The sequence below is a fragment of the Mesoplodon bidens genome (genome assembly GCF_964165515.1).
Source record: "Mesoplodon bidens genome assembly, chromosome: 1".
NCBI classification, from domain to species: domain Eukaryota; kingdom Metazoa; phylum Chordata; class Mammalia; order Artiodactyla; family Ziphiidae; genus Mesoplodon; species Mesoplodon bidens.
Window position 1 is genome coordinate 201323641 of NC_138176.1, and position 26777 is coordinate 201350417.

At 40.8% G+C, this 26777-nt stretch overlaps 1 protein-coding gene across 1 annotated transcript in view; it reads left to right on the plus strand.

The window, feature by feature from the left end:
- Positions 1 to 393: 393 nt before the first annotated feature.
- The window catches only part of TMA16 (translation machinery associated 16 homolog), a 41704-nt gene continuing 15320 nt past the window's right edge, over positions 394 to 26777 (plus strand). The window contains exons 1-2 of the mRNA XM_081242057.1: positions 394 to 710; positions 10001 to 10113. Of these exons, the coding sequence (XP_081098183.1) occupies positions 708 to 710; positions 10001 to 10113 (116 nt within the window). The 5' untranslated portion in view covers positions 394 to 707. The remainder of the gene's footprint in view (positions 711 to 10000; positions 10114 to 26777) is intronic.

Here is a 26777-nt window from a genome sequence, read left to right on the forward strand (position 1 = left end):
CAGTAGGAGATCATTCAGTGTTTGCTGGACGAATATATTGTCCACGGAATCCTCCCAAGTACAGATGGAACGAAGACTCACACATCGTGAGAACAACACAGAAAAACCGGGTGGGAAGGAGCCTCGAGTGGACAGAGGGGGCCTTCACGGGTGAGGAAACAGCCTCGGGGGAACTTCGCTCAGGCGGCCCGGAGGCGCGGAGGACAGGCCTGCGCCCGGGGGACGCGGCGGCCCTGGGCGCCACCGGAAGCGGGCGGCGTGCGCGAGGCCGGAGCCCGGTGCTGCCACGTCCGAAAGGGCTGTGTGGCCCGGGAGCTGCGCGCGGGGCAGACGCCCGAGGCCCCGCGGGGCCGGGCCGCCACCGCCGGGAGCGCCGAGCCCAGGTCACGGCCTCACGCTCGGCGCCGCTCCGTTCACCCTTGGCCCCGAGCTCCGCCACCTCGCCCACTGCGCCCGGCGAGCACGCGGGGAGCCTGTCTGCGCGGCTGGGGCGTGAGAGCCCGCTACGGCCCACAAAGGTGAGGTCTTGTTTCCGGGGACGTTTTAGGGAAGAACACTCGTTCCTCCCCCTGCCGGTCAGGTGCGCCCGGCTTCCGCTCCTCGTGGATTTTGCTGGCGTCGCCTCGTGAGTTGTTGCCGCCGCCAACTCTGAGGTCTCGCCGTGTGGACTCGGAGGTCCGGAGGTCCCAGGCCGTGAGGACGTCGCCATGGTGGGTCCCACCCGTTCCTGGAAGGCTCCGGTCGGCGGCGGGGAGGGCGGGCCGGCGGCGGGCCGCTGGGAGCGGGGTGCGGAGGGAAAACTATGGGCGGTGCGCGGGCTGCGGTGCAGGCACGGGTTCCGGGCCGGGTCCTGCAGGGCTCGTAGGGCGCCTGCCGCTGCCCCCAGCCCGCGGGAAATCCGCAGGTCTCCGTGTACTCGCTCCTCAGCGGGGTAGGAGCGGGGGGCGGACGAGGCGCGTCGGGGACGGCGTAGTCGCCGGTCCTCGCGGCCGCTTACCACCCCACAGTGCCCTACTCCCGCCCCAGACCCTGCCTTCACGCTCCTCATCCCCTCCACCGCACTGACACTTTTTTTTTTTTTTTTGCGGTACGCGGGCCTCTCACCCTTGTGGCCTCTCCTGTCGCGGAGCAACAGGCTCCGGACGCGCAGGCTCAGCGTCCATGGCTCACGGGCCCAGCCGCTCCGCGGCATGTGGGATTTTCCCGGACCGGGGCACGAACCCGTATCTCCTGCATCGGCAGTCGGACTCTCAACCACTGCGCCACCAGGGAAGCCCCTGACACTTTGTTTTTATTAAAAATGCAGTGGATGCAAAAGAGCGCTTATGTAGCACGTTTAAGTATAAACTGTATAAGGAACTCTCGTTTATCTGTTTTTCACTTTAAGAACCCTTCTGTGTTCTCCTTGAACCTATATTTCCAGGAGCCACCCAGAGGTAAACAGTATCTAAATTATGCTTGCTTGTTTTTATATTTACCACTTGTGTTTATATTACAAAACTGCTATTTTTGTTTTCCTTTTTGCTTCTGTTCTTGAGAATAATTCTTGAATGGGAACATGTTTTGTAAATAGTCACTTTTCAATTAGTTTCTAACGAAAACAACAGCATAAAAAAGTTTATAGGGCTTCCCTGGTGGCGCAGTGGTTGAGAGTCCGCCTACTGATGCAAGGGACGCGGGTTCGTGTCCCGGTCCAGGAAGATCCCACATGCCGCGGAGCGGCTGGGCCCGTGAGCCATGGCCGCTGAGCTTGCGCGTCCGGAGCCTGTGCTCCGCAACGGGGGAGAGGCCACAGCGGTCAGAGGCCCGCGTACCGCAAAATAAATAAATAAATAAATAAAAGTTTATAATCTGGTAATAAGTTATGATACTCTGGTCTCAGTGCCATTAGTCCCCTTTCTCTGTCACTTTCCATTTTCTCCTTTTCCTTTTCATTGTATTCTTATTTTTCATGTCTGTCTACAGTCTTTTTGCTTTAGATTATATACGTTTGTGTAAATTAAGTTTTTTTATTTATTAGTATGCGCAGTGGCCAGCTCTTTATAATTTTCTTTTCTAGGCTTTCCTAGAAAACCTTGTCTCCCTTGTCTGGACTCTCGATTCTGTTTTATTTGTCTATGTTTCTGTTTTTATGCCTATAAGCGTAGTAAATATTAAAGCGATTACCTGCTAGTAAAAACTGGTTTCTGAGAGTTAGTAAAACTAAAGAAAAACATTAATGAAAATCTACCTAGTATACCAACTTTTGGGATAATGTTACATGTACATGGTTTAAAAAAAAAAAAAAACAGAGTAAAATGTGGTTGTCCGTGAAATGTGTGTTAATTTCCTTTTACTGCTGTGAAAAATTAATACAAATTTAATGGCTTGAAACAACACAGATTCATTCTCTTATACTCCTGGAGATCAGAAGTCCAAAAATGAGTCTTACTGAGCTAAAATCAAGGTGTAGCTGGGGCTGTCTTCCTTCAAGATGCCCTAGTGGAGAATCTCTTCCCTTTTTCCAGTTTCTAGAGGTTGCCTACATTGCTTGGCTCTTGGCCCGTTCCTTCTCTTCAAAGCCATCAGTGTAACATCTTCAAATCTGCCTGAAGAGAAGGGCACATTTCTTTCTCTTGGCAGTGATCCTGCTGCCCCCCTCTTATAAAGACCCTTGCAATTATTTTGGGCCCTTGTGGATAATCCAGGATAATCTTCCCATCTCAGGATCTTTGATGGCATCTGTACAGTCCTTTTTGCCATGTGTGGTAACACATTCATGGGTGTGGGGGAATTAGGGCATGGACATCTTTGGGAGGGAGGGCATTCTACCCACAACAAAAAGTAGGTCTGCCTCCAACTGTGTTACCTCATTCCCTAGCTCAGTTGAGAAACAACCACTGTTAGAACATGGTTTCTTCGATAACCATTCAGATATTTCATATGAATGTGCCTGTATATATGTCCTCTGACCTCCCTCTTTATATCGAAGCAGTTGCTAGACACGCTCCGAATGCCCCTTGCTTTTTTTCTTCTACCTGATCTTAGACGTCAATCTACGTGAGTACACATAGATCTACCTCTTGCTGTTTTAACAGCTGACATCCTATTGTTTGCTTTTACTGTAATTTATTTACCAGGTCTCTGATGGACACTTAAGCTGTTTCCATCCTTTTGCTACTACAAACACTGCTGCATTGATTATTCTTATTTGTTTTGTACATATGTAAATATGTCTGTAGACGAAATTAATAGAAGTAGCATTCCTTGATCAAAAGACGTGCCGTTTTTATTTTGATAAGAACTATCAAATCACCTTCCAGAAGATTGTACCAGTTTACATCCCACTTATTAGTGAGACTGCTAACTCACCCACAGTGTCACTAATGCAGTGTGAATAAATAATTTTTAAAAATCTTTTTTATACATTAAAAATTATAGTTTATTGAAGTTTTAATTTACATTTCTTTTAAGGTAGAGCACACATCTTTTCAAAACTTAAAAGGCATTTATCTATACTCTTTCTTGTGATCTGTTTTTATTTTAGGTTACTAATCTTTTTCTCATTGATTTCATAATGGTGCGTGTTACATTGTAGGTGCTTATTAAATATCTGTTCATCTGAGCTTAGCCCTAGACCCTTTTCTTATTCTACTGAAGAGACTCTTATCTCTGTGGCTTTAAAGTACCTCCTTTAACCCCAAGTTATCCCAAATTTGTATATTCAGCCCAGACCTTTTTTCTAGGTGCCAGACTCATAACTTTATTTACTTAGTTTACATCTCTACTTAGCAGTCTCCAGGGCATCTTAAACCAGTGGCTGAAAGTGGGTTCTTGATGCCCCCTGTCTCCATGTGCCAATTCCTGTCTTAGTGGGATTTCTGACCACTTGGTTGCTTTGTTGCAAACGTGGGAGTCATACTGGACTCTTCCCTTTCCCTCACTGTCCATAGTCAGTCCTGTCATTCTGTCTTCAAAATGCATTTCATACCTTGCCATTTCTCTCCATCTTCACTGTCACCCCGGTTGTGCCACTCAACTGTCATTTTTTTCTTAATGACCTCAATACTTCAGTAGTCTTGCTTCTTACTCTATCTCCGTCCAAACTGTCCTTTATACAGCAGCTCGCGTTATCCTTAAAAAACCAAGTAGGTCTCAAGTCAGTTCCTCGGGGAGTCTCTTCCTGATTTCCCAAAGTTAGGTACGCCTATTATATGGTGGCCACTTTCTGGCCAGCACTTACTAAGTTACATAGTTATTCATGAGATAACTAGATTGTAAATTACAAAGTTAGGATATAACTAGACTGTAAGCAAGTCCATGTTTGTTTTTAATCCTGGAACCTCACAGCCTATTTTAATATATGGTAGTATGTGCTCAGTAAGTTTGTGGGTTGTTTTTGTTTTTTTGGTCAGTGAACATTAGTATAAGGTAGAGGTGTAAAGAGTGGTAGCAGAAGAATGGGAGAAATGGTTAATTCTGACTAGATATCGATGGGTAAGTCAGGAATAACATAAAGTTGAGCCTGATGTTAGATTTTTGCATGAAAGGTAAAGTCGGCATTAGAGAATTATTAAGATATTTTCTTAATGTTAAGGAGAGTATTGTTTATGAGCCTTTAAAAATTATTTTTATATGAGGTATTTCACACTATTTTAAAGAACTTTTTAAAATATTTTTTACTCATAGTAGCTCAATGTACAGTATACAGTATACATAGTAGCTCAATGTACAGTATACAGTAAAATATTCACTTGGGTCAACATCCCACTCTCTTTTCTTTCTTTCCAACTACTATTTTCAACCCAGTAGAACATGTTTGTAGTCTTCAGGGAGCTGCAATGTAGGAGATAAGCACACGTGTGGAATTAAATGACTGGTCAGTGCAATATGTTAAGTGCTATGGGAGAAATGCTACCCAGAGAGAAAGGATACTGAGATGTGAAATGGTTACATATTTGTGGATGTCTTCACAAATATGTGAACTGGAAATGGTCCTTGAAAATTGAATGGGGTTTAGCAAGGCTTATGTGGAGAACCGTTAAGTTCCTTTCTGGATGCTCTAACTAGGTATTTGTCATTGACACTTGTCGTTGGCATCAAATTTATCTGTTAAGCAAGGGAAATGCCCTAGGGTTCTTCAGGGTAGAGTGTCTGCAAAAAAATGGTGCGGATTCTGTTAATTAGTTCATTACATTCCTGTTACGTCTTCGATGTTAAGTGACTTAGTATATCGTATTCTAGAATTTATTTTGTGCTTTAGGGTATTTGGAGTTTAAGGTATTATATACTGTAAGCTTTCTCAGTTGTAGGCATGGCTTTACTCCTCTACATTTTTTTTTTAAGTATTCATATACCTTTGTGTACCTTGTGTTTGGTGAAATGATCATTCTTCTAGGTTTCTAGTTGAATTGGGCAGTCTAAATGACACTTTTGTTTCTAGTTGAGCCTAGATTCTTTGATGGCTTTCATAGTATTTTAGGAAAAGTTCCATTTTGTTATTTATGATTTTAACAGGAATATTTAAAGCATATTGCTCCTGAAATACCTCTCTTTGTTGCTGTGTTGTTTGAATAAACTACTTGTGTGTTTTCTTTGTTACTCTGAAGTATGAATCCAAAGACTAGTTTATAATGAATTTTCTGAAGTAATCACTAAAGATTGTATGTAAGAGAGACTTTTTTTTTTTTTTTTTTTTGCTGTACGCGGGCCTCTCACTGCTGTGGCCTCTCCCGTTGCGGAGCACAGGCTCCGGACACACAGGCTCCGCGGCCATGGCTCGCGGGCCCAGCCGCTCCGCGGCATGTGGGATCTTCCGGGATCGGGGCGCGAACCCGTGTCCCCTGCATCGGCAGGCGGACTCTCAACCACTGCGCCACCAGGGAAGCCCTGTAAGAGAGACTTTTAATATCAGTTTTCTTAACCGGAATATTTCTGTGGTACCAGAAACTTTCGAAAGTTTCTGTTATTCAGAGTAGTCTGTGATGCATATGAAAAAAATGTATTTTTGTTGTATCTTTGAGAGTTTAATTTGGTGCTTTTTGAAACATAAAATACTAAGTTTTAATTGAAAATACATCTTAAATCCCTCTCCCCCTAGTTTTGTTATATGTTTACATTCTGTACTTTTTTTTTGTTTTTTTTTGTTTTTGCGGTATGCGGGCCTCTCACTGTTGTGGCCTCTCCCGTTGCGGAGCACAGGCTCCGGACGCGCAGGCTCAGCGGCCATGGCCCACGGGCCCAGCCGCTCCGCGGCATGTGGGATCCTCCCGGACCGGGGCACGAACCCATGTCCCCTGCATCGGCAGGCGGACTCTCAACCACTGCGCCACCAGGGAAGCCCAACATTCTGTACTTTTTTATGAATTGTCAGATGTTTTACAAAATAAATGTGGACAATCCCTGATTGACGGAGATTAATTGATTTTTTTTTTTTAGATGTTGGGGATAGGAATTTATTAATTAATTTATTTATTTTTGCTGTGTTGGGTCTTCGTTTCTGTGCGAGGGCTTCCTCTAGTTGTGGCAAGCGGAGGCCACTCTTCATCCCGGTGCGCAGGCCTCTCACTATCGCGGCCTCTCTTGTTGCGGAGCACAGGCTCCAGACGCACAGGCTCAGTAGTTGTGGCTCATGGGCCTAGTTGCTCCGTGGCACATGGGATCCTCCCAGACCAGGGCTTGAACCTGTGTCCCCTGCATTAATTAGCAGGCAGATTCTCAACCACTGCGCCACCAGGGAAGCCCTTAATTGCTTTTAAATTAAGAGATACTTAGCTTGAGTAGACTGTAATTAATATATTAATTTTCATTGTTAGAGTTTTACTGCACTTTTCCCGTTGAAGTATTTTGTTTTTTTTTAAAGTAATATATTGAAACATAAAATTGTTTTGAAATTTAATATTTTATGATAGATGTTTCTGTGCCTTATTATATATTTATAACCTGCCTTGAGGCAACCTTTTCATGAGTAAATTATTATAAGAAATCATAGTCTACTGTTGAGTCAGAATATAAGTTCAGTTTTTTTGTATTTTCTTTGTACTAAGTCTTGGAGGTTCTCTAACTGAGATCTAAAGCTGTGCAGACATTTTTATACTCCAAATGGTATCAGTATTTCTTGTTCTAAAGAAAGTTTTTAAATCTTTAAAGGAAATTTTTTATAGACTTGGACATACTGCTGAAATGTTACACAGCTCTGTAACTTAAGTTTTACAGCTTCAGAAACCATCTTTTTTTCTTGAGGTTTTTGTGACCTTGTTTCATTTTTTAAAGCATTTTATTTGTTGGAATATATGGAATAAAGATATCTTTTCAAAGAGATCTTTGTTTGGGTTTCCCTGGTGGTGCAGTGGTTGAGACTCCGCCTGCCAATACAGGGGACATGGGTTCGTGCCCCGGTCCCGGAAGATCCCACACGCCGCGGAGTGGCTGGGCCCGTGAGCCATGGCCGCTGAGCCTGCGCATCCGGAGCCTGTGCTCCGCAACGGGAGAGGCCACAACAGTGGGAGGCCCGCGTACGGCAAAAAAAAAAGAGATGTTTGCTTTTATTTTTTGGTCTTGCATTAGTTATCTCTTTAACATGCTATCCCACAATTTATCAACTTAAAACAACAGAATTTATTATCTCATACTTTTTCTGGGTCACAGATCAGGATCCTTACCTGGATCTTCTCCATCAAGGTTTCTCACCAGTTTCAGTCAAGGTATAACCTGAAGCTGTGGTTTCATCTCAGGGCACAGCTGTGGATGATCCATTTCCCAGCTCACTCACATCTTTCTTGGTGGGATTCAGCTCCTCGTGGACTGTTGGACCAAGGGCCTCAGCTCTTCAGTGGCTGTCGGCCGAGGCCTTTCTCAGTTTGTCACACCGGCCTCTGCGTACGTAGGGCAGCTCACTACAAGCCAGCTGGTCTCCATCAGAGTGAGCCAGAAGAGGGCAAAAGAGAGCGGGCAAGACAGAGCCCAGGTCCTTTCATAACCTAATCTTGGGATTGATAGCACATCGCTTTTGCTCCAGGCTAGTCAGTAACGTGAGCTCACGCTCAGGGAGGGGGTTACAGGTGGGCGCAAACAGACTTGATTTATGTTTGCTGGGCACACTTCATGCACAAAAGTTCCTTCTCACACCTTCCTTTCTCCTTCCTCGCTCCCCGCCACATGTGCAGAGAGACACACAAAAGAATGCACATACTCTTATGATGGTTTCACACTTTATACTCCTATACTTGTAACAGCTTCCAGGGGCATCCTGGGTTTCAGACTTGGAGTTAATCTTCTCTGGTCAGGTTTATCAAGAAGTGAGCAGTAAATATTTATTAAATATTTCGGTCAATATTTGTTGATGAAATGAGTAGATGCGTGAGGTGGTCATTTTAACTAATTCTGCCTGGAGAGTGTTACAAAGGAAGTGACTTTGAGCTGGGTCTTGTCAAAGGACAAGTAAGGAAATGGATTTAGCAGGCAGAGGTAGCAACAAGTATAGTCTCCAGATATAAATAAACAGCAGGGTATATTCTAGAAATGGTGAGAAGTTAGTAAGAATGGGATGAAGGGTCTTTGGAAGAATGGGATATAATGCTGGAGAAGTAGGTTGGGGTAGATTGTCTTCCAGGTTAAGGATTTAGGGCCTGAGTTAGTGGAGCTCTGTAGCAGGGGAGAAGGACTTTACTAATTAGTGTTCTAGGAAGATAAGCTCTGTCACCTCCCAATGAAAAAGGACTAGCAGTGAGAACCTAAAGGCCATCCTAATCGTGAAAGATCATGAGACTGAATTAAGGCAGTGACAGTAGGTTTGAAGAGAATATTGTAGAAACACAACCATTTTGAGAATTAGGTATGTTAGCTAATGCCTTTTTTTTCCTTCTGTAATCCTGTATTTTTTCTGAGAATAAAGATTATATTTACTAACCCCTTATGTAATCCTCCCTTACATATAATATAGAAGGAATATGTGTTTTGATTTTCTTTTCCACTTCTCACTGGCTGGAGTGTAGACCTGCTGTTAAGCCATTTTGAACTCTGTGGATAGAAACGAGGTTATAGCCTAAGGATAGTGGGATAACAGGGTGGAAGGAGTTTGGATCTCAGGGCTTTGTGGAACAGAACCTCCAGCTCCTTTTTACATGAGAGAGCTAAACTTTATCTGGGTTAAGCCACTACTTTTTGGCTTTCTATTATAGGGAGCCAAACAAAATTCCTCAGTAATATAGGTCAGATATAAGATACAGAATTATGTAGGAATAAAAAGTTACTGAAATACTAGACAACTAGTTTAGAGGACCTAGTTAACTGGCATTAAGGCTTGAATGGGATGTGCTAATTTCGAGATGGCTTATATTATTTCCTCTGTTCCTGATCTCCTGTGAGCCCAAGTTTGATTAGCTTTATTCACTGCCCAGTGTTCCACGTGCAGCTTCTGCATTCGGGCTCGCACTAACATCCTATGTTCCTTCTGCCCTCTTGCAACTTTCTTAACTTTGATGCAAATTTCCAACCGTGAGTCTCCTCACTATCTGCATTCTTTGTATCTGCTTTGAAGCTGGAACAGTTGAAGAGCTGGTTCATTGACTCTGTGCCTTTCTTTCTTTTCTTACATTAATGGAGAATAGTTCTGAATACAGTTGACCCTTGAACAATGCAGAGGTTAGGGGCACTGATCCTCCATACTGTCAAAAATCTGCATATAATTTATAGTTGTTCCTCCACATATGCAGTTCCTCCATAACCGTGGATCATGTAGCACTGTAGTATTTACTGTGGGGCAAAAAAATCAATCTGTGTTTAAGTGGACCCATGCATTTCAAACCGATGTTCAAGGGTCAGCTGTATGTATATCATTTCTGTTAGGAGCATGGAAACAAAGACTTTGAGTCTGGCGTTTCTCCTGATTCGTAGTGTAGTATTTCTGACTGACAGTATCTCTGTTATATTACTGTTTTAAATTTTTATTTCTAAAGAAAATTTTTTGAGAGAAGTCATTTATATATCTGACTGTGTGTGCCATATGTTTCTCTACTTTTAGCCTAAAGCACCAAAGGGAAGAAGTGTAGGACAAGAAAAAAAAGTCATCCATCCATATAGTAGAAAAGCGGCTCAAATTACGAGAGAGGCCCACAAACAAGAAAAAAAGGAAAAGTAAGTGTCTTCATTGTTTGTATTATGCATTGGTGAAAAGCCCTTTTATACATTTATTCCTAATCAGTATTCCCTTTCTCTTCCTTTAATAAATGTTTAATTATGTTCTGTGCACTAAGGTAAAACAGTGAGCAAGGATTCAGCTCTTATGGCCTACCTAAAACAGATGTATAAATATAAATGGGTTGTGATGCGGGCAGTGAAGAAAAATTTTAAAGGATTATGGGATACAGAGTGAGGGAGAGGTTCTGTTTTACATAAGACAGTCCTGGAAGGCTTCTGTGAAGACCTTACATTTGAGCAGAGAGCTGAAAGGTGTGAGGCAGTGAGCCATGCAGACATATATTAGGCAAGTAGGTTAAAGTGCCTATTAGATGTGGAAGACAAGAGATAGAATGGGCAGTTGGGTGTCCTGGGTCTGGGGCTCAGAGGATAGGTTAGGGATGTAGACACAGATTCGGGAGCCATCAGTATCTAGCTGGAACTCGAAGTCATGAGACTGGATAAGATCACCTACCAATTAAAAGAAGATACGAGGGGGGGGTGTCAAGGATTGAATCCAGAGGCTGTTACCATTCAGAAGTTGGAGAAATGGGGAGGCTCTGACAAGCAAGCCTGAGAAAGAGGGAAAAAAAGATAGTGTTTCAAAGAGAGAACACTGATCAACCTGTGTCATTTGTTGGATTAACGCTGAGAATTGATTTAGTAATTTGATTTAGTAAAATGGAGAGCACTGTAGTGATTTGATTTAGTAAAATGGAGAGCACTGTATATATTTTCTTGCATTGTTTTCTTAGTTGTTGCTCTGGAAATTGCAATTCACATCTTAAAACTGAAAACAACCTAGTTCAGGTTAATGTCAAGTTAATTTCAGTAGTATAGAAAAAACTTGCTCCACTATAGCTCCATGACCCCCTTCTTTGTACTACTCTTGTCAGGTAAGTTACATCTTTATACACTGTAAGCTTATAATTTCATAATTATCATTTTTATGCAGTTATCATAAGTTAGGACAAGAAAAGTGTTACAAACAAAAATAAATTTATACTGTCTTTTCTATTTATTTACCTATGTAATTACCTTTTTTCATTGGTGCTCCTTATTTCTTCATGTGGATTCAAATTACTATTTACTGTCCTTTCATTTTGGCCAGAAGGACTCCCTTTAGTGTTTCTCGTAAGGCAGGCCTGAAAATGACAAGATTCTCTCATTTTTGTTTATCCGAGAACGTCTTTAATTTTTCTTTCATTTCTGTAGGACTGTGCTTCATTTTGAAGTTCCACTGTGTATAGAATTCTTGGGTCATAGTCTTCCTATTCAACACTTGGGAAGTCACCCCTTGGCCTTCTGGCCTCCAGGGTTCTGATTAGGAGTCAGCTGTTACTCTTATTGAGGATCCCTTGTATGTGATGAGTCACTTTTCTCCTGATCTTTCAAGATATCCTCCTTGACTGTCCAGTAGTTTGACAATGATAAGCCTAGGTGTGGATCTCTGAGTTCACCCAACATGAAGTTTGTTAAGCTTCTGAGGCATGTAGGTTAATGTTTTTCATCAAATTGGGAAGTTTGGGGCCATTATTTTTTCAAATATCCTTTTGGTCCTCTCTCTCCTCTCCTGTAACTCCCATTATGCATATGTTTTTATGCTTGGTGGTGTCCCCTTTCTGTTGCTCAGATCGGATAATTTCAACTGACTTGTTCTGATATTTGCTTGTCTTTGTCCATAGGTCCAACCCTCTGTACTGCCTCAGGAACAGTTTCTATTGTATGCTATTTTTAACCCCTCAGTATGGGCCCTACTTTCCTGTTTCTTCGTGAGTCTCCTAATTTTTTGTACTTTTTTGTTCAAAACTGGACATTTTAAGCAGTTTGACAATCTTGTTAATCAGACATGCCCTACCCCCAACCTCAGTCAGGTTTGCTGTTGTTGTGTTGTTGCTGTTTGCTTTATGACTTTCCTGGACTAATTTTGTAAAGCCTTTTTGTTGTGTGTGGCCTTTGCAGTTTCTGCTGAGTTAGTGGTCAACTAATGTTTGGACAGGGATTTCTTTAATTGCGTTTAACTAATGAGTCAGCCTTTATTGAGGGGCTATGTTAGTCTGTTGGATATGCTTTCAGTGCTCCAGTAGGCAGTTTATAGACTTCATTTCTTATTTGCACAGAGCCTCAGGGTTACCCAGAGGTGAGAGAGTAGGACCTTCTCAGATCTTCCTTTGGTACAAACACAGTCCTCAATGTACACATGTCATTCTAGATTCCCAGGAGTATGTTGGAGCTAGCTTTTCAAAGCCCTCTATGGGCCTTCCATTGCTTAATTTTTCCTTTTAAATTTTTTTGGTCAGCCTTTTGTTAGCCCCCAACTGGTAATATCACTCAGGCAGCTGCTGTGTTAGAGAACTGCTGCTGAGATTGTTTCTGAGAAACAACCTGGGGATAGGGCTGCTTCCACAGAGTTAGCTCTGAGTTAGATGAAATAAAGTAATTCTGAGAACGGAGCTGTTCAGTCTGCTGCTGGTTGGTGACAATTCTCAGGATGAAGCTTTTGGGGAATTCCAAACCTAATCTGTTCTAGTGGCTGCTAGGAGGATGGCTTTTTACAACTACCATAAGTTGCTAGTCTATTGGTTTTCAAGTCTACTGCAGAGCTGGGAAGAGGGGGATGGGATTAAAACACCACAGAGATTACTCTTCTTACTGAGGTTGGGTTGTTCTTCTTGAGTAAATGGTCCTTGGATTATTGTAAGACTGGTTAATTTTTATACTTCTGAAAAGGTTGATTCTGACAAGTTTTATCGGTGTTCTCTTGCTTTCATGGAGGAGTAGATTTTTTTAGGTTCTTATTCTGCCATTTTGAAAGTTGGCCTATATTCTTGATGTGAAGAATTCATAGGAAGATTAAATGTGTATGCTGCCCCTTCTTCTCTCCCCTTCCTATCCCTTAGCCACCCTTCTCTGATCAGCATCCCACACTGTAATTTGCCTATTTTCCCTCCATCTGTGGGCTCTGAGAGTCCCCAGGAACTGCTATGGGATCAAATTAAAAAATTCCTTAAAATGAAGTTATGAAATCAAAGTAGAAATCATCATTTAGATTATTTTAGAATAGCCTTAGCACTTTTTGGGGTGGGGTGGGGTTTGGAATATAATGAGTACATCTTCATCTTATTTTGATTGATTGATTGATTGATTGATTGATTGGAGTAAAATTGCTTTACAATGTTGTGTTAGTTTCTGCTGTATAACAGAATGAATCAGCTATATGTATACCTATATCCCCTCCCTCTTGGACCTCCCTCCTCCGCTTCCACCAACATCTAGGTTATCACAGAGCACGGAGCTGAGCTCCCTGTGCCATACAGCAGGTTCCACTAGCTATCTGTTTTACAGATGGTAGTGTATTTATGTCAAACCTAATCTCCCAGTTTGTCCCACCCTCCCCTTCCGCCACTGTGTCCACATGTCCATTCTCTACGTCTCTGTCTCTATTCTTGCCCTACAGATAGGTTCCCCTGTACCATTTTTCTAGATTCTACACATATGCGTTAATGTATGATATTTGTTTTTCTCTTTCTGGTTTACTTCACTCTCTGTGACAGACTCTGGGTCCATCCACATCTCTACAAATGACCCAATTTCGTTCCTATTTATGGCTGAGTAATATTCCATTGTATATATGTACCACTTCTTTATCCATTCATGTATCATTGGACATTTAGGTTGTTTCCATGTCCTGGCTATTGTAATTAGTGCTGCAGTGAATATTGGGGTACATGTGTCCTTTTTGAATTATGGCTTTCTCAGGGTATATCCCCAGTAGTGGGATTGCCTGGTCATATGGTAGTTCTATTTTTAGTTTTTAAGGGACCTCCATACTATTCTCCATAGTGGCTACATCAATTTACATTCCCACCAACAGTGCAAAAGGGTTCCCTTTCTCCATACCCTCTCCAGCATTTATTGCTTGCATAATTTTTCATGATGCCCATTCTGACTGGTGTGAGGTGATACCTCATTGTAGTTTTGATTTGCATTTCTCTAAATTAATTAGTGATGTTGAGCATCTTTTCATATGCCTCTTGGCCATCTGTATGTCTTCTTTGGTGAAATGTCTATTTAGGTCTTAAACCCATGTTTTAATTGGTTTTTTCTTTTTTATATTGAGCTCCTTGAGCTATTTGTATATTGTGGAGATTAATTCTTTGTCCATTGCTTCATTTGCAAATATTTTTTCCCAGACTTAGCATTTTTTTTATAATAGAAAATGTATTTTATGAGAAAATTACATATTTAAAAATTGTAAGTGAGAGTAAGAGATACAAACTATTAGGTATAAAATAAGCTACAAGGATATATTATGCAACATGAGGGATATAGCCAATATTTTATAGTAACTATAAATGGAGTATAACCTTTAAAAATTGTGAATCACTATATTGTACACATGTAACATATAATGCACAGCAGCTGTACTTCAGAAAAAAATTAAAATAAAAAATAAAAACTGTAGATGTGTTGTAATTTAATTCTGTTACTATGCACTTATTCATTCAATCACAAATTTACAGCCTTGCAAAATTTGCATTTTCATGGAAATCTATGTACCTCTTTTTTTTACATCTTTATTGGAGTATAATTGCTTTACAATGGTGTGTTAGTTTCTGCTTTATAACAAAGTGAATCAGTTATACATATACATATGTTCCCATATCTCTTCCCTCTTGCGTTGCCCTCCCTCCTACCCTCCATATCCCACCCCTCTAGGTGGTCACAAAGCACCGAGCTGATCTCCCTGTGCTATGCAGCTGCTTCCCACTAGCTATCTATTTTACGATTGGTAGTGTATATATGTCCATGCCACTCTCTCGTTTTGTCACAGCTTACCCTTCCCCCTCCCCATATCCTCAGGTCCATTCTCTAGTAGGTCTGTGTCTTTATTCCTGTCTTACCCCTTGGTTCTTCATGACATTTGTTTTTTTCTTAAATTCCATATATATGTGTTAGCATACGGTATTTGTCTTTCTCATTCTGACTTACTTCACTCTGTATGACAGACACTAGGTCCATCCACCTCATTACAAATAGCTCAATTTCGTTTCGTTTTATGGCTGAGTAATATTCCATTGTATATATGGGCCGCATCTTCTTTATCCATTCATCCGATGATGGACACTTAGGTTGTTTCCATCTCCGGGCAATTGTAAATAGAGCTGCAATGAACGTTTTGGTACGTGACTCTTTTTGAATTATGGTTTTCTCAGGGTATATGCCCGGTACTGGGATTGCTGGGTCATATGGTAGTTCTATTTGTAGTTTTTTAAGGAACCTCCATACTGTTCTCCATAGTGGCTGTACCAATTCACATTGCCACCAGCAGTGCAAGAGGGTTCCCTTTTCTCCACACCCTCTCCAGCATTTATTGTTTCTGGATTTTTTGCTGATGGCCATTCTGACTGGTGTGAGATGATATCTCATTGTAGTTTTGATTTGCATTTCTCTAATGATTAATGATGTTGAGCATTCTTTCATATGTTTGTTGGCAGTCTGTATATCTTCTTTGGAGAAATGTCTATTTAGGTCTTCTGCCCATTTTTGGATTGGGTTGTTTGTTTTTTTGTTATTGAGCTGCATGAGCTGCTTATAAATTTTGGAGATTAATCCTTTGTCAGTTGCTTCATTTGCAAATATTTTCTCCCATTCTGAGGGTTGTCTTCTCGTCTGGTTTAAGGTTTCTTTTGCTGTGCAAAAGCTTTGAAGTTTCATTAGGTCCCACTTGTTTATTTTTGTTTTTATTTCCATTTCTCTAGGAGGTGGGTCAATAAGGATCTTGCTGTGATTTATGTCATAGAGTGTTCTGCCTGTGTTCTCCTCTAACAGTTTGATAGTTTCTGGCCTTACATTTAGGTCTTTAGTCCACTTTGACCTTATTTTTGTGTATGGTGTTAGAGAGTGATCTAATCTCATACTTTTACATGTACCTGTCCAGTTTTCCCAGCACCACTTATTGAAGAGGCTGTTCTTTCTCCACTGTACATTCCTGCCTCCTTTATCAAATATAAGGTGACCATATGTGCGTGGGTTTATCTCTGGCCTTTGTATCCTGTTCCATTGACCTGTCTTTCTGTTTTTGTGCCAGTACCATACTGTCTTGATTACTGTAACTTTGTAGTATAGTCTGAAGTCAGGGAGCCTGATTTCTCCAGCTCTGTTTTTCTTTCTCAAGATTGCTTTGGCTATTCGGGCTCTTTTGTGTTTCCATACAAATTGTGAAATGATTTGTTCTAGTTCTGTGAAAAATGCCAGTGGTAGTTTGATAGGGATTGCATTGGATCTGTAGATTGCTTTGGGTAATAGAGTCATTTTCACAGTGTTGATTCTTCCAATTCAAGAACATGGTATATCTCTCCATCTCTTTGTATCATCTTTAATTTCTTTCATCGGTGTCTTATAATTTTCTGCATACAGGTCTTTTGTCTCCTTAGGTAGGTTTATTCCTAGATATTTTATTTTTTTTTTGTTGCAATGGTAAATGGGAGTGTTTTCTTGATTTCACTTTCAGATGTTTCATCATTAGTGTATAGGAATGCCAGAGGTTTCTGTGCGTTAATTTTGTATCCTGCTACTTTACCAAATTCATTGATTAGTTCTAGTAGTTTTCTGGTAGCATCTTTAGGATTCTCTATGTATAATATCATGTCATCTGCAAACAGTGACAGCTTTACGTCTTCTTTTCCGTTTTGGATTCCTTTTATTTCCTTTTCTTCTCTGATTGCTGTGGCTAAAACTTCCAAAACTATGTTGAATAAGAGTGGTGAGAGTGGGCCACCTTGTCTTGTTCCTGATCTTAGTGGAAATGCTTTCAGTTTTTCACCATTGAGGACGATGTTGGCTGTGGGTTTGTTATATATGGCCTTTATTATGTTGACGAAAGTTCCCTCTATGCCTACTTTCTGCAGGGTTTTTATCATAAATGGGTGTTGAATTTTGTCAGAAGCTTTCCCTGCATCCGTTGCGATGATTATTTGGTTTTTCTCCTTCAATTTGTTAATATGGTGTATGACGTTGATTGATTTGCGTATATTGAAGAATCCTTGCATTCCTGAAATAAACCCCACTTGATCATGGTGTATGATCCTCTTAATGTGCTGTTGGATTCTGTTTGCTAGTATTTTGTTGAGGATTTTTGCATCTATGTTCATCAGTGATATTGGCCTGTAGTTTTCTTTCTTTGTGGCATCCTTGTGTGGTTTTGGTATCGGGTGATGGTGGCCTCATAGAATAAAGTTGGGAGTGTTCCTCCCTCTGCTATATTTTGGAAATGTTTGAGAAGGCTAGGTGTTAGCTCTTCTCTAAATGTTTGATAGAATTCACCTGTGAAGCCATGTGGTCCTGGGCTTTTGTTTGCTGGAAGATTTTTAATCACAGTTTCAATTTCAGTGCTTGTGATTGGTCTGTTCATATTTTCTATTTCTTCCTGGCTCAGTCTTGGCAGGTTGTGCTTTTCTAAGGATTTGTCCATTTCTTCAGGTTGTCCATTTTATTGGCATAGAGTTGCTTGTAGTAATCTCTCATGATCTTTTGTATTTCTGCAGTGTCAGTGGTTACTTCTTTTTCATTTCTAATTCTGTTGATTTGAGTCTTCTCTCTTTTTTTCTTGGTGAGTCTGGCTAATGGTTTATCAATTCTGTTTATGTTCTCAAAGAGCCAGCTTTTAGTTTTATTGATCATTGCTATCGTTTCCTTCATTTCTTTTTCATTTATTTCTTATCTGATTTTTATGATTTCTTTCCTTCTGCTAACTTTGGGGGTTTTTTGTTCTTCTTTCTCTAATTGCTTTAGGTGCAAGGTTAGGTTGTTTAATCGAGATGTTTCCTGTTTCTTAAGGTAGGATTGTATTGCTATAAACTTCCCTCTTAGAACTGCTTTTGCTGCATCCCATAGGTTTTGGGTCGTCGCGCCTCCATCGTCGTTTGTTTCTAGGTATTTTTTGATTTCCTCTTTGATTTCTTCAGTGATCACCTCGTTAGTAAGTAGTGTATTGTTTAGCCTCCATGTGGTTGTATTTTTTTTTCAGATCTTTTCCTGTAATTGATAGCTAGTCTCATAGTGTTGTGGTCAGAAAAGATACTTGATACAATTTCAGTTTTCTTAAATTTACCGAGGCTTGATTTGTGACCCAAGATGTGATCTGTCCTGGAGAATTTTCCATGAGCACTTGAGAAAAATGTGTATTCTGTTGTTTTTGGATGGAATGTCCTATAAATATCAATTAAGTCCATCTTGTTGAATGTATCCTTTAAAGCTTGTGTTTCCTTATTTATTTTCATTTTGGATGATCTGTCCATTGGTGAAAGTGGGGTGTTAAAGTCCCGTACTATGAATGTGTTACTGTCGATTTCCCCTTTATGGCTGTTGGTATTTGCCTTATGTACTGAGGTGCTCCTATGTTGGGTGCGTAAGTATTTACAATTGTTATATCTTCTTCTTGGATCGATCCCTTGATCATTTTGTAGTGTCCTTCTTTGTCTCTTCTAGTAGTCTTTGTTTTAAAGTCTATTTTGTCTGATACAAGAATGGCTACTCCAGCTTTCCTTTGGTTTCCATTTGCATGGAATATCTTTTTCCATCCCCTCACTTTCAGTCTGTATGTGTCTCTAGGTCTGAAGTGGGTCTCTTGTAGACAGCATATATATGTGTCTCGTTTTTGTATCCATTCAGCCAATCTGTGTCTTTTGGTGGGAGCATTTAGTCCATTTACATTTAAGGTAATTATCGATATGTATGTTCCTATTCCCATTTTCTTAATTGTTTTGGGTTCATTATTGTAGGTCTTTTCCTTCTGTTGTGTTTCTTGCCTAGAGAAGTTCCTTTAGCCTTTGTTGTAAAGCTGGTTTGGTGGTGCTGAACTCTCTCAGCTTTTGCTTGTCTGTAAAGGTTTTAATTTCTCCATCAAATCTGAATGAGATCCTTGCTGGGTAGAGTAATCTTGGCTGCAGGTTTTTCTCCTTCATCACTTTAAATATGTCCTGCCAGTCCTTTCTGGCTTGCAGAGTTTCTGCTGAAAGATCAGCCGTTAACCTTATGGGGATTCCCTTGTTTTATTTGTTGTTTTTCCCTTGTTGCTTTTACTATGTTTTCTTTGTATTTAATTTTTGACAGTTGATTAATATGTGTCTTGGCATATTTCTCCTTGGATTTATCCTGTATGGGACTCTCTGTGCCTCCTGGACTTGATTAACTATTTCCTTTCCCATATTAGGGAAGTTTTCAACTATAATCTCTTCAAATATTTTTCTCAGTCCCTTTCTTTTTCTCTTCTTCTGGAACCCCTATAATTCGAATGTTGGCACGTTTAATGTTGTCCCAGAGGTCTCTGAGACTGTCCTCGGTTCTTTTCATTCTTTTTTCTTTCTTCTGCTCTGCAGTAGTTATTTCCACTATTTTATCTTCCACCTCACTTATCCGTTCTTCTGCCTCAGTTATTCTGCTATTGATCCCATCTAGAGTATTTTTAATTTTATTTATTGTGTTGTTCATCGTTGCTTGTTTCATCTTTAGTTCTTCTAGGTCTTTATTAAATGTTTCTTGCATTTTCTCTGTTCTATTTCCAGGATTTTGGATCATCTTTACTATCATTATTCTGAATTCTTTTTCAGGTAGACTGCCTGTTTTCTCTTCATTTGTTAGATCTGGTGGGTTTTTACCTTGCTTCTTCACCTGCTGTGTGTTTTTCTGTCTTCTCATTTTGTTTATCTTACTGTGTTTGGGGTCTCCTTTTTGCAGGCTGCAGGTTCATAGTTCCCGTTGTTTTTGGTGTCTGTCCCCAGTGGCTAAGGTTGGTTCAGTGGGTTGTGTAGGCTTCCTGGTGGAGGGGACTAGTGCCTGTGTTCTGGTGGATGAGGCTGGATCTTGTCTTTCTGGTGGGTAGGTCCATGTCTGATGGTGTGTTTTGGGGTGTCCGTGGACTTATTATGAGTTTAGGCAGCCTCTCTGCTAATGGGTGGGGTTGTGTTCCTGCCTTGCTAGTTTTTTGGCATAGGGTGTCCAGCACTGTAGCTTGCTGGTCATTGAGTGAAGCTGGGTGCTGGTGTTGAGATGGAGATCTCTGGGAGATTTTCGCCATTTGATATTATGTGGAGCTGGAGGTCTCTTGTGGACCAGTGTCTTGAAGTTGGCTCTCCCACCTCAGAGGCACAGCACTGACTCCTGGCTGTAGCACCGAGAGCCTTTCATCCACATGGTCAGTTTGGGATGATTCGTTGTCTATTCATGTATTCCACAGATGCAGGGTACATCAGGTTGATTGTGGAGCTTTAATCCGCTGCTTCTGAGGCTGCTGGGAGAGATTTCCTTTTCTCTTCTTTGTTTGCACAGCTCCCGGGGCACAGCTTTGGATTTGGCCCCGTCGCTGCGTGTAGGTCGCCGGAGGGCGTCTGTTCTTCACTCAGACAGGACGGGGTTTAAGGAGCCGCTGAATCGGGGGCTCTGGCTGACACAGGCCTGGGGGGAGGGAGGTGTGCGGATGTGGGGCGAGCCTGCGGCGGCAGAGGCCGGCATGACGTTGCAGCATCCTGAGGCGCGCCGTGTGTTGTCCCGGGGAAGTTGTCCCTGGATCCCGGGACCCTGGCACTGGCAGGCTGCACAGGCTCCCTGGAAGGGGGTTGTGGATAGTGACCTGTGCTCGCACACAGGCCTCTTGGTGGCGGCAGCAGCAGCCCCAGCGTCCCACGCCCATCTCTGGGGTCCGTGCTTTTAGCCGCGGCTCACGCCCATCTCTGGGCCTCCTTTAAGCAGCGCTTTTAATCCCCTCTCCTCGCGCACCCCAGCCTTAGCATTTTTTTTTTTTTTTTTTTTTTTTTTTTTTTTGTGGTACGCGGGCCTCTCACTGCTGTGGCCTCTCCCGTTGCGGAGCACAGGCTCCGGACACACAGGCTCCGCGGCCATGGCTCGCGGGCCCAGCCGCTCCGCGGCATGTGGGATCTTCCGGGATCGGGGCACGAACCCGTGTCCCCTGCATCGGCAGGCGGACTCTCAACCACTGCGCCACCAGGGAAGCCCCCAGCCTTAGCATTTTAATGAATGCTACATACATTCGCATACTAGGTGATAGAAACCAGCACTTTCATTGTTATATATTGATTCCTTGGCCAAGACCAGTAGGGGTTAGCTGTTTCATAGTGATTTGGCTAGAAGTTTTCTTGAAAAGAATAGTCAAGTGCTATGATAGTAAACTCGAATTTTCTTTCTTTTTTGTAAGGGAGGGTCTTTTTTTGTACATTAAGGGTTATTAGAATAATATTGTTTTAAAACAGTAGTTTTCTAACATCAGTCATCTATGTATCACTTTCATGAATTTTTTCTGTTTTTTTAACATGTTTATTGGAGTATAATTGCTTTATATTGTTATGTTAGTTTCTGCTGTATAACAAAGTCAATCAGCTACACGTATACTCATATCCCACATCCCCTCCCTCTTGCGTCTTCCTCCCGCCCTCCCTATACCACTCCTCTAGATGGTCACAAAGCACTGAGCTGATCTCCCTGTGCTATGCAGCTGCTTCCCACTAGCTATCTGTTTTACATTTGGTAGTGTATATATGTCCATGCCACTCTCTAACTTCATCCCAGCTTACCTTTCCGCCTCCCTGTGTCCTTAAGTTCCTTCTCTATGTCTGCATCTTTATTCCTGTTCTGCCCCTAGGTTTTTCAGAACCTTATTTTTTTTTACATTCCATATATGTGTGTTAGCATATGGTATTTGTTTTTCTCTTTCTCACTTATTTCACTCTGTATGACAGATGACAGATTCCACGTCCATCCACCTCACTACAAATAAGTCCATTTCTTTTTATGGCTGAGTAATATTCCATTGTATATATGTGCCACATCTTTATCCGCTCATCTGTCGATGGACAGTTAGGTTGCTTCCATGTCCTGGCTATTGTAAATAGAGCTGCCGTGAACACTGTGGTACGTGACTCTTTTTGAATTATGGTTTTCTCAGGGTATGTGCCCAGTACTGGGATTGCTGGGTCATATGGTAGTTCTATTTGTAGTTTTTTAAGGGACCTCCATACTGTCCTCCATAGTGGCTGTATCAATTTACATTCCCACCAACAGTGCAAGAGGGTTCCCTTTTCTCCACACCCTCTCCAGCATTTATTGTTTCTAGATTTCTTGATGATGGCCATTCTGACTGGTGTGAGGTGATATCTCATTGTAGTTTTCATTTGCATTTCTCTAATGATTAGTGATGTTGAGCATCCTTTCATGTGTTTGTTGGCAATCTACATATCTTCTTCGGAGAAAAGTCTGTTTAGGTCTTCGGCCCGTTTTTGGATTGGGTTGTTTGTTATTTTGATATTGAGCTGCATGAGCTGCTTGTATATTTTGGAGATTAATCCTTTGTCAGTTGCTTCATTTGCAAATATTTTCTCCCATTCTGAGGGTTGTCTTCTCGTCTGGTTTAAGGTTTCTTTTGCTGTGCAAAAGCTTTGAAGTTTCATTAGGTCCCACTTGTTTATTTTTGTTTTTATTTCCATTTCTCTAGGAGGTGGGTCAATAAGGATCTTGCTGTGATTTATGTCATAGAGTGTTCTGCCTGTGTTCTCCTCTAACAGTTTGATAGTTTCTGGCCTTACATTTAGGTCTTTAGTCCACTTTGACCTTATTTTTGTGTATGGTGTTAGAGAGTGATCTAATCTCATACTTTTACATGTACCTGTCCAGTTTTCCCAGCACCACTTATTGAAGAGGCTGTTCTTTCTCCACTGTACATTCCTGCCTCCTTTATCAAATATAAGGTAACCATATGTGCGTGGGTTTATCTCTGGCCTTTGTATCCTGTTCCATTGACCTGTCTTTCTGTTTTTGTGCCAGTACCATACTGTCTTGATTACTGTAACTTTGTAGTATAGTCTGAAGTCAGGGAGCCTGATTTCTCCAGCTCTGTTTTTCTTTCTCAAGATTGCTTTGGCTATTCGGGCTCTTTTGTGTTTCCATACAAATTGTGAAATGATTTGTTCTAGTTCTGTGAAAAATGCCAGTGGTAGTTTGATAGGGATTGCATTGGATCTGTAGATTGCTTTGGGTAATAGAGTCATTTTCACAGTGTTGATTCTTCCAATTCAAGAACATGGTATATCTCTCCATCTCTTTGTATCATCTTTAATTTCTTTCATCGGTGTCTTATAATTTTCTGCATACAGGTCTTTTGTCTCCTTAGGTAGGTTTATTCCTAGATATTTTATTTTTTGTTGTTGCAATGGTAAATGGGAGTGTTTTCTTGATTTCACTTTCAGATGTTTCATCATTAGTGTATAGGAATGCCAGAGGTTTCTGTGCGTTAATTTTGTATCCTGCTACTTTACCAAATTCACTGATTAGTTCTAGTAGCTTTCTGGTAGCATCTTTAGGATTCTCTATGTATAGTATCATGTCATCTGCAAACAGTGACAGCTTTATGTCTTCTTTTCCGATTTGGATTCCTTTTATTTCCTTTTCTTCTGTGCTGCTGTGGCTAAAACTTCCAAAACTATGTTGAATAAGAGTGGTGAGAGTGGGCCACCTTGTCTTGTTCCTGATCTTAGTGGAAATGCTTTCAGTTTTTCACCATTGAGGACAATGTTGGCTGTGGGTTTGTTATATATGGCCTTTATTATGTAGACAGAAGTTCCCTCTGTGCCTGCTTTCTGCAGGGTTTTTATCATAAATGGGTGTTGAGTTTTGTCGAAAGCTTTCCCTGCATCTGTTGAGATGATCATATGGTTTTTCTCCTTCAGTTTGTTAATATGGTGTACCACATTGATTGATTTGCGTATATTGAAGAATCCTTGCATTCCTGGAATAAACCCCACTTGATCATGGTGTATGGTCCTCTTAATGTGCTGTTGGATTCTGTTTGCTAGTATTTTGTTGAGGATCTTTGCACCTATGTTCATCAGTGACATTGGCCTGTAGTTTTCTTTCTTTGTGGCATCCTTGTGTGGTTTTGGTATCAGGGTGATGGTGGCCTCGTAGAATGAATTTGGGAGTGTTCCTCCCTCTGCTATATTTTGGAAATGTTTGAGAAGGCTAGGTGTTAGCTCTTCTCTAAATGTTTGTTAGAATTCACCTGTGAAGCCATCTGGTCCTGGGCTTTTGTTTGTTGGAAGATTTTTAGTCAAAGTTTCAATATCAGTGCTTGTGATTGGTCTGTTTATGTTTTCTATTTCTTCCTGGTTCAGCCTCAGAAGGTTGTGCTTTTTTAAGAGTTTGTCCATTTCTTCTAGGTTTTCCATTTTATTGGCATAGAGTTGCTTGTAGTAATCTCACATGATCCTTTGTATTTCTGCAGTTTCAGTTGTTACATCGTTTTCATTTCTAATTCTGTTGATTTGAGTTTTCTCCCTTTTTATCTTGGTGAGTCTGGCTGATGGTTTGTCAATTTTGTTTGTTTCCACAAAGGACCGGCCTTTAGTTTTATTGATCTTTGTGGTCGTTTCCTTCACTTCTTTTTCTTTATTTTTGATCTGATCTTTATGATTTATTTCCTTCTGCTAACTTTGGGGGTTTTTTATTCTTCTTTCTATAATTGCTTTAGGTGTAAGCTGAGGTTGTTTATTTGAGATTTTTCTTGTTTCTTGAGATAGGATTGTATTGCTATAAACTTCCCTCTTGGAACTGCTTTGCTACATCCCATAGGTTTTGGATCGTGTTGTTTTCATTGTCGTTTGTTTCTAGGTATTTTTTGATTTCCTCTTTCATTTCTTCAATAATATCTTGATTATTTAGTAACGTATTGTTTAGCCTCAGTTTATTTCTATTTTTTACAGTTTTTTCCCTTTAATTGATATATAGTCTCATAGAGTTGTGGTCGGAAAAGATACTTGATACAATTTCAGTTTTCTTAAATTTACCAAGGCTTGATTTGTGACCCAAGATATGATCTATCCTGGAGGATGTTTCATGAGCATTTGAGAAGAAAATGTATTCTGGCTTTTTTGGATGGAATGTCCTATAAATATCAATAAGTCTATCTTGTTGAATGTATTATTTAAAGCTTATGTTTCCTTATTTATTTTCATTTTGGTTGATCTGTCCATTGGTGAATGTAGGGTGTTAAAGTCCCCTAATATGATTGCGTTACTTTCGATTTCCCCTTTTATGGCTGTTAGCATTTGCCTTATGTATTGAGGTGCTCCTATGTTGGGTGCATAAATGTTTACAGTTGTTACATTTTCTTCTTGGATTGATCCCTTGATCATTATGTAGTGTCCTTTTTGGGCTCTTGTTTGTCTCTTGTAATAGTCTTTATTTTAAAGTCTATTTTGTCTGATATGATAATGGCTACTCCAGGTTTCTTTTGATTTCCATTTGCATGGAATATGTTTTACCATCCCCTCACTTTCAGTCTGTATGTGTCCCTAGATCTGAAGTGCGTCTCTTGTAGACAGCACATATACGGGTCTTGTTTTTGTATCCGTTCAGCCAGTCTGTGTCTTTTGGTTGGAGTATTTAATTTGTTTACATTGAAAGTAATTATCGATATGTATGTTCCTATTACCATTTTCTTAATTGTTTTGGGTTTGTTATTGTAGGTCTTTTCCGTCTTTTGTTTTTTCTGCCTAGAGAAATTCCTTTAGCATTTGTTTTAAAGCTGGTTTGGTGGTGCTGCATTCTCTTAGCTTTTGCTTGTCGGTAAAGGTTTTAATTTCTCCGTCCAATCTGAATCATATCCTTGGTAGGTAGAGTAATCTTAGTTGTAGGTTTTACCCTTTCATCACTTTAAATATGTCCTGCCAGTTCCTTCTGGCTTGCAGAGTTTCTGCTGAAAGATCTGCTGTTCACCTTATGGGGATTGCCTTGTATGTTATTTGTTGTTTTTCCCTTGCTGCTTTTAATATTTTTCTTTGTATTTAATTTTTGATAGTTTGATTAGTGTTTTGGCTTTTCTCTCCTTGGATTTATTCTTTATGGGACTCTCTGTGGTTCCTGGACTTGATTGCCTATTTCCTTTCCCGTATTAGGGAAGTTTTCAACTCTAATCTCTTCAAATATTTTCTCATTCCCTTTCTTTTTCTCTTCTTCTTCTGGGACCCTTATAATTCAAATGTTGGTGCATTTAATGTTGTCCCAGAAGTCTCTGAGACTGTCTTCAATTCTTTTCATTCTTTCTTTTCTTTATTCTGCTCTGCAGTAGCTATTTTTACTGTTTTGTCTTCCAAGTCAGTTATCCGTTCTTTTGCCTCAGTTATTCTGCTGATGATTCCTTCTAGAGAATTTTTAATTTAATTTATTGTGTTGTTCATCATTGTTTGTTTGCTCTCTAGTTCTAGGTCCTTGTTAAACGTTATTGTGTTTTCTCTGTTCCGTTTACAAGATTTTTGATCATCTTTACTATCATTATTCTGAATTCTTTTTCAGGTAGACTGCCTGTTTCCTCTTCATTTGTTTGGTCTGGTGGGTTTTTACCTTGCTCCTTCATCTGCTGTGTGTTTCTCTGTCTTCTCATTTTGCTTAACTTACTGTGTTTGGAGTCTCCTGTTCGCAGGCTGCAGGTTCCTAGTTCCCGTTGTTTTTGGTGTCTGCCCCCAGTGGGCAAGGTTGGTTCAGTGGGTTGTGTAGGCTTCTTGGTGGAGGGGACTAGTGCCTGTGTTCTGGTGGATGAGGCTGTACCTTGTCTTTCT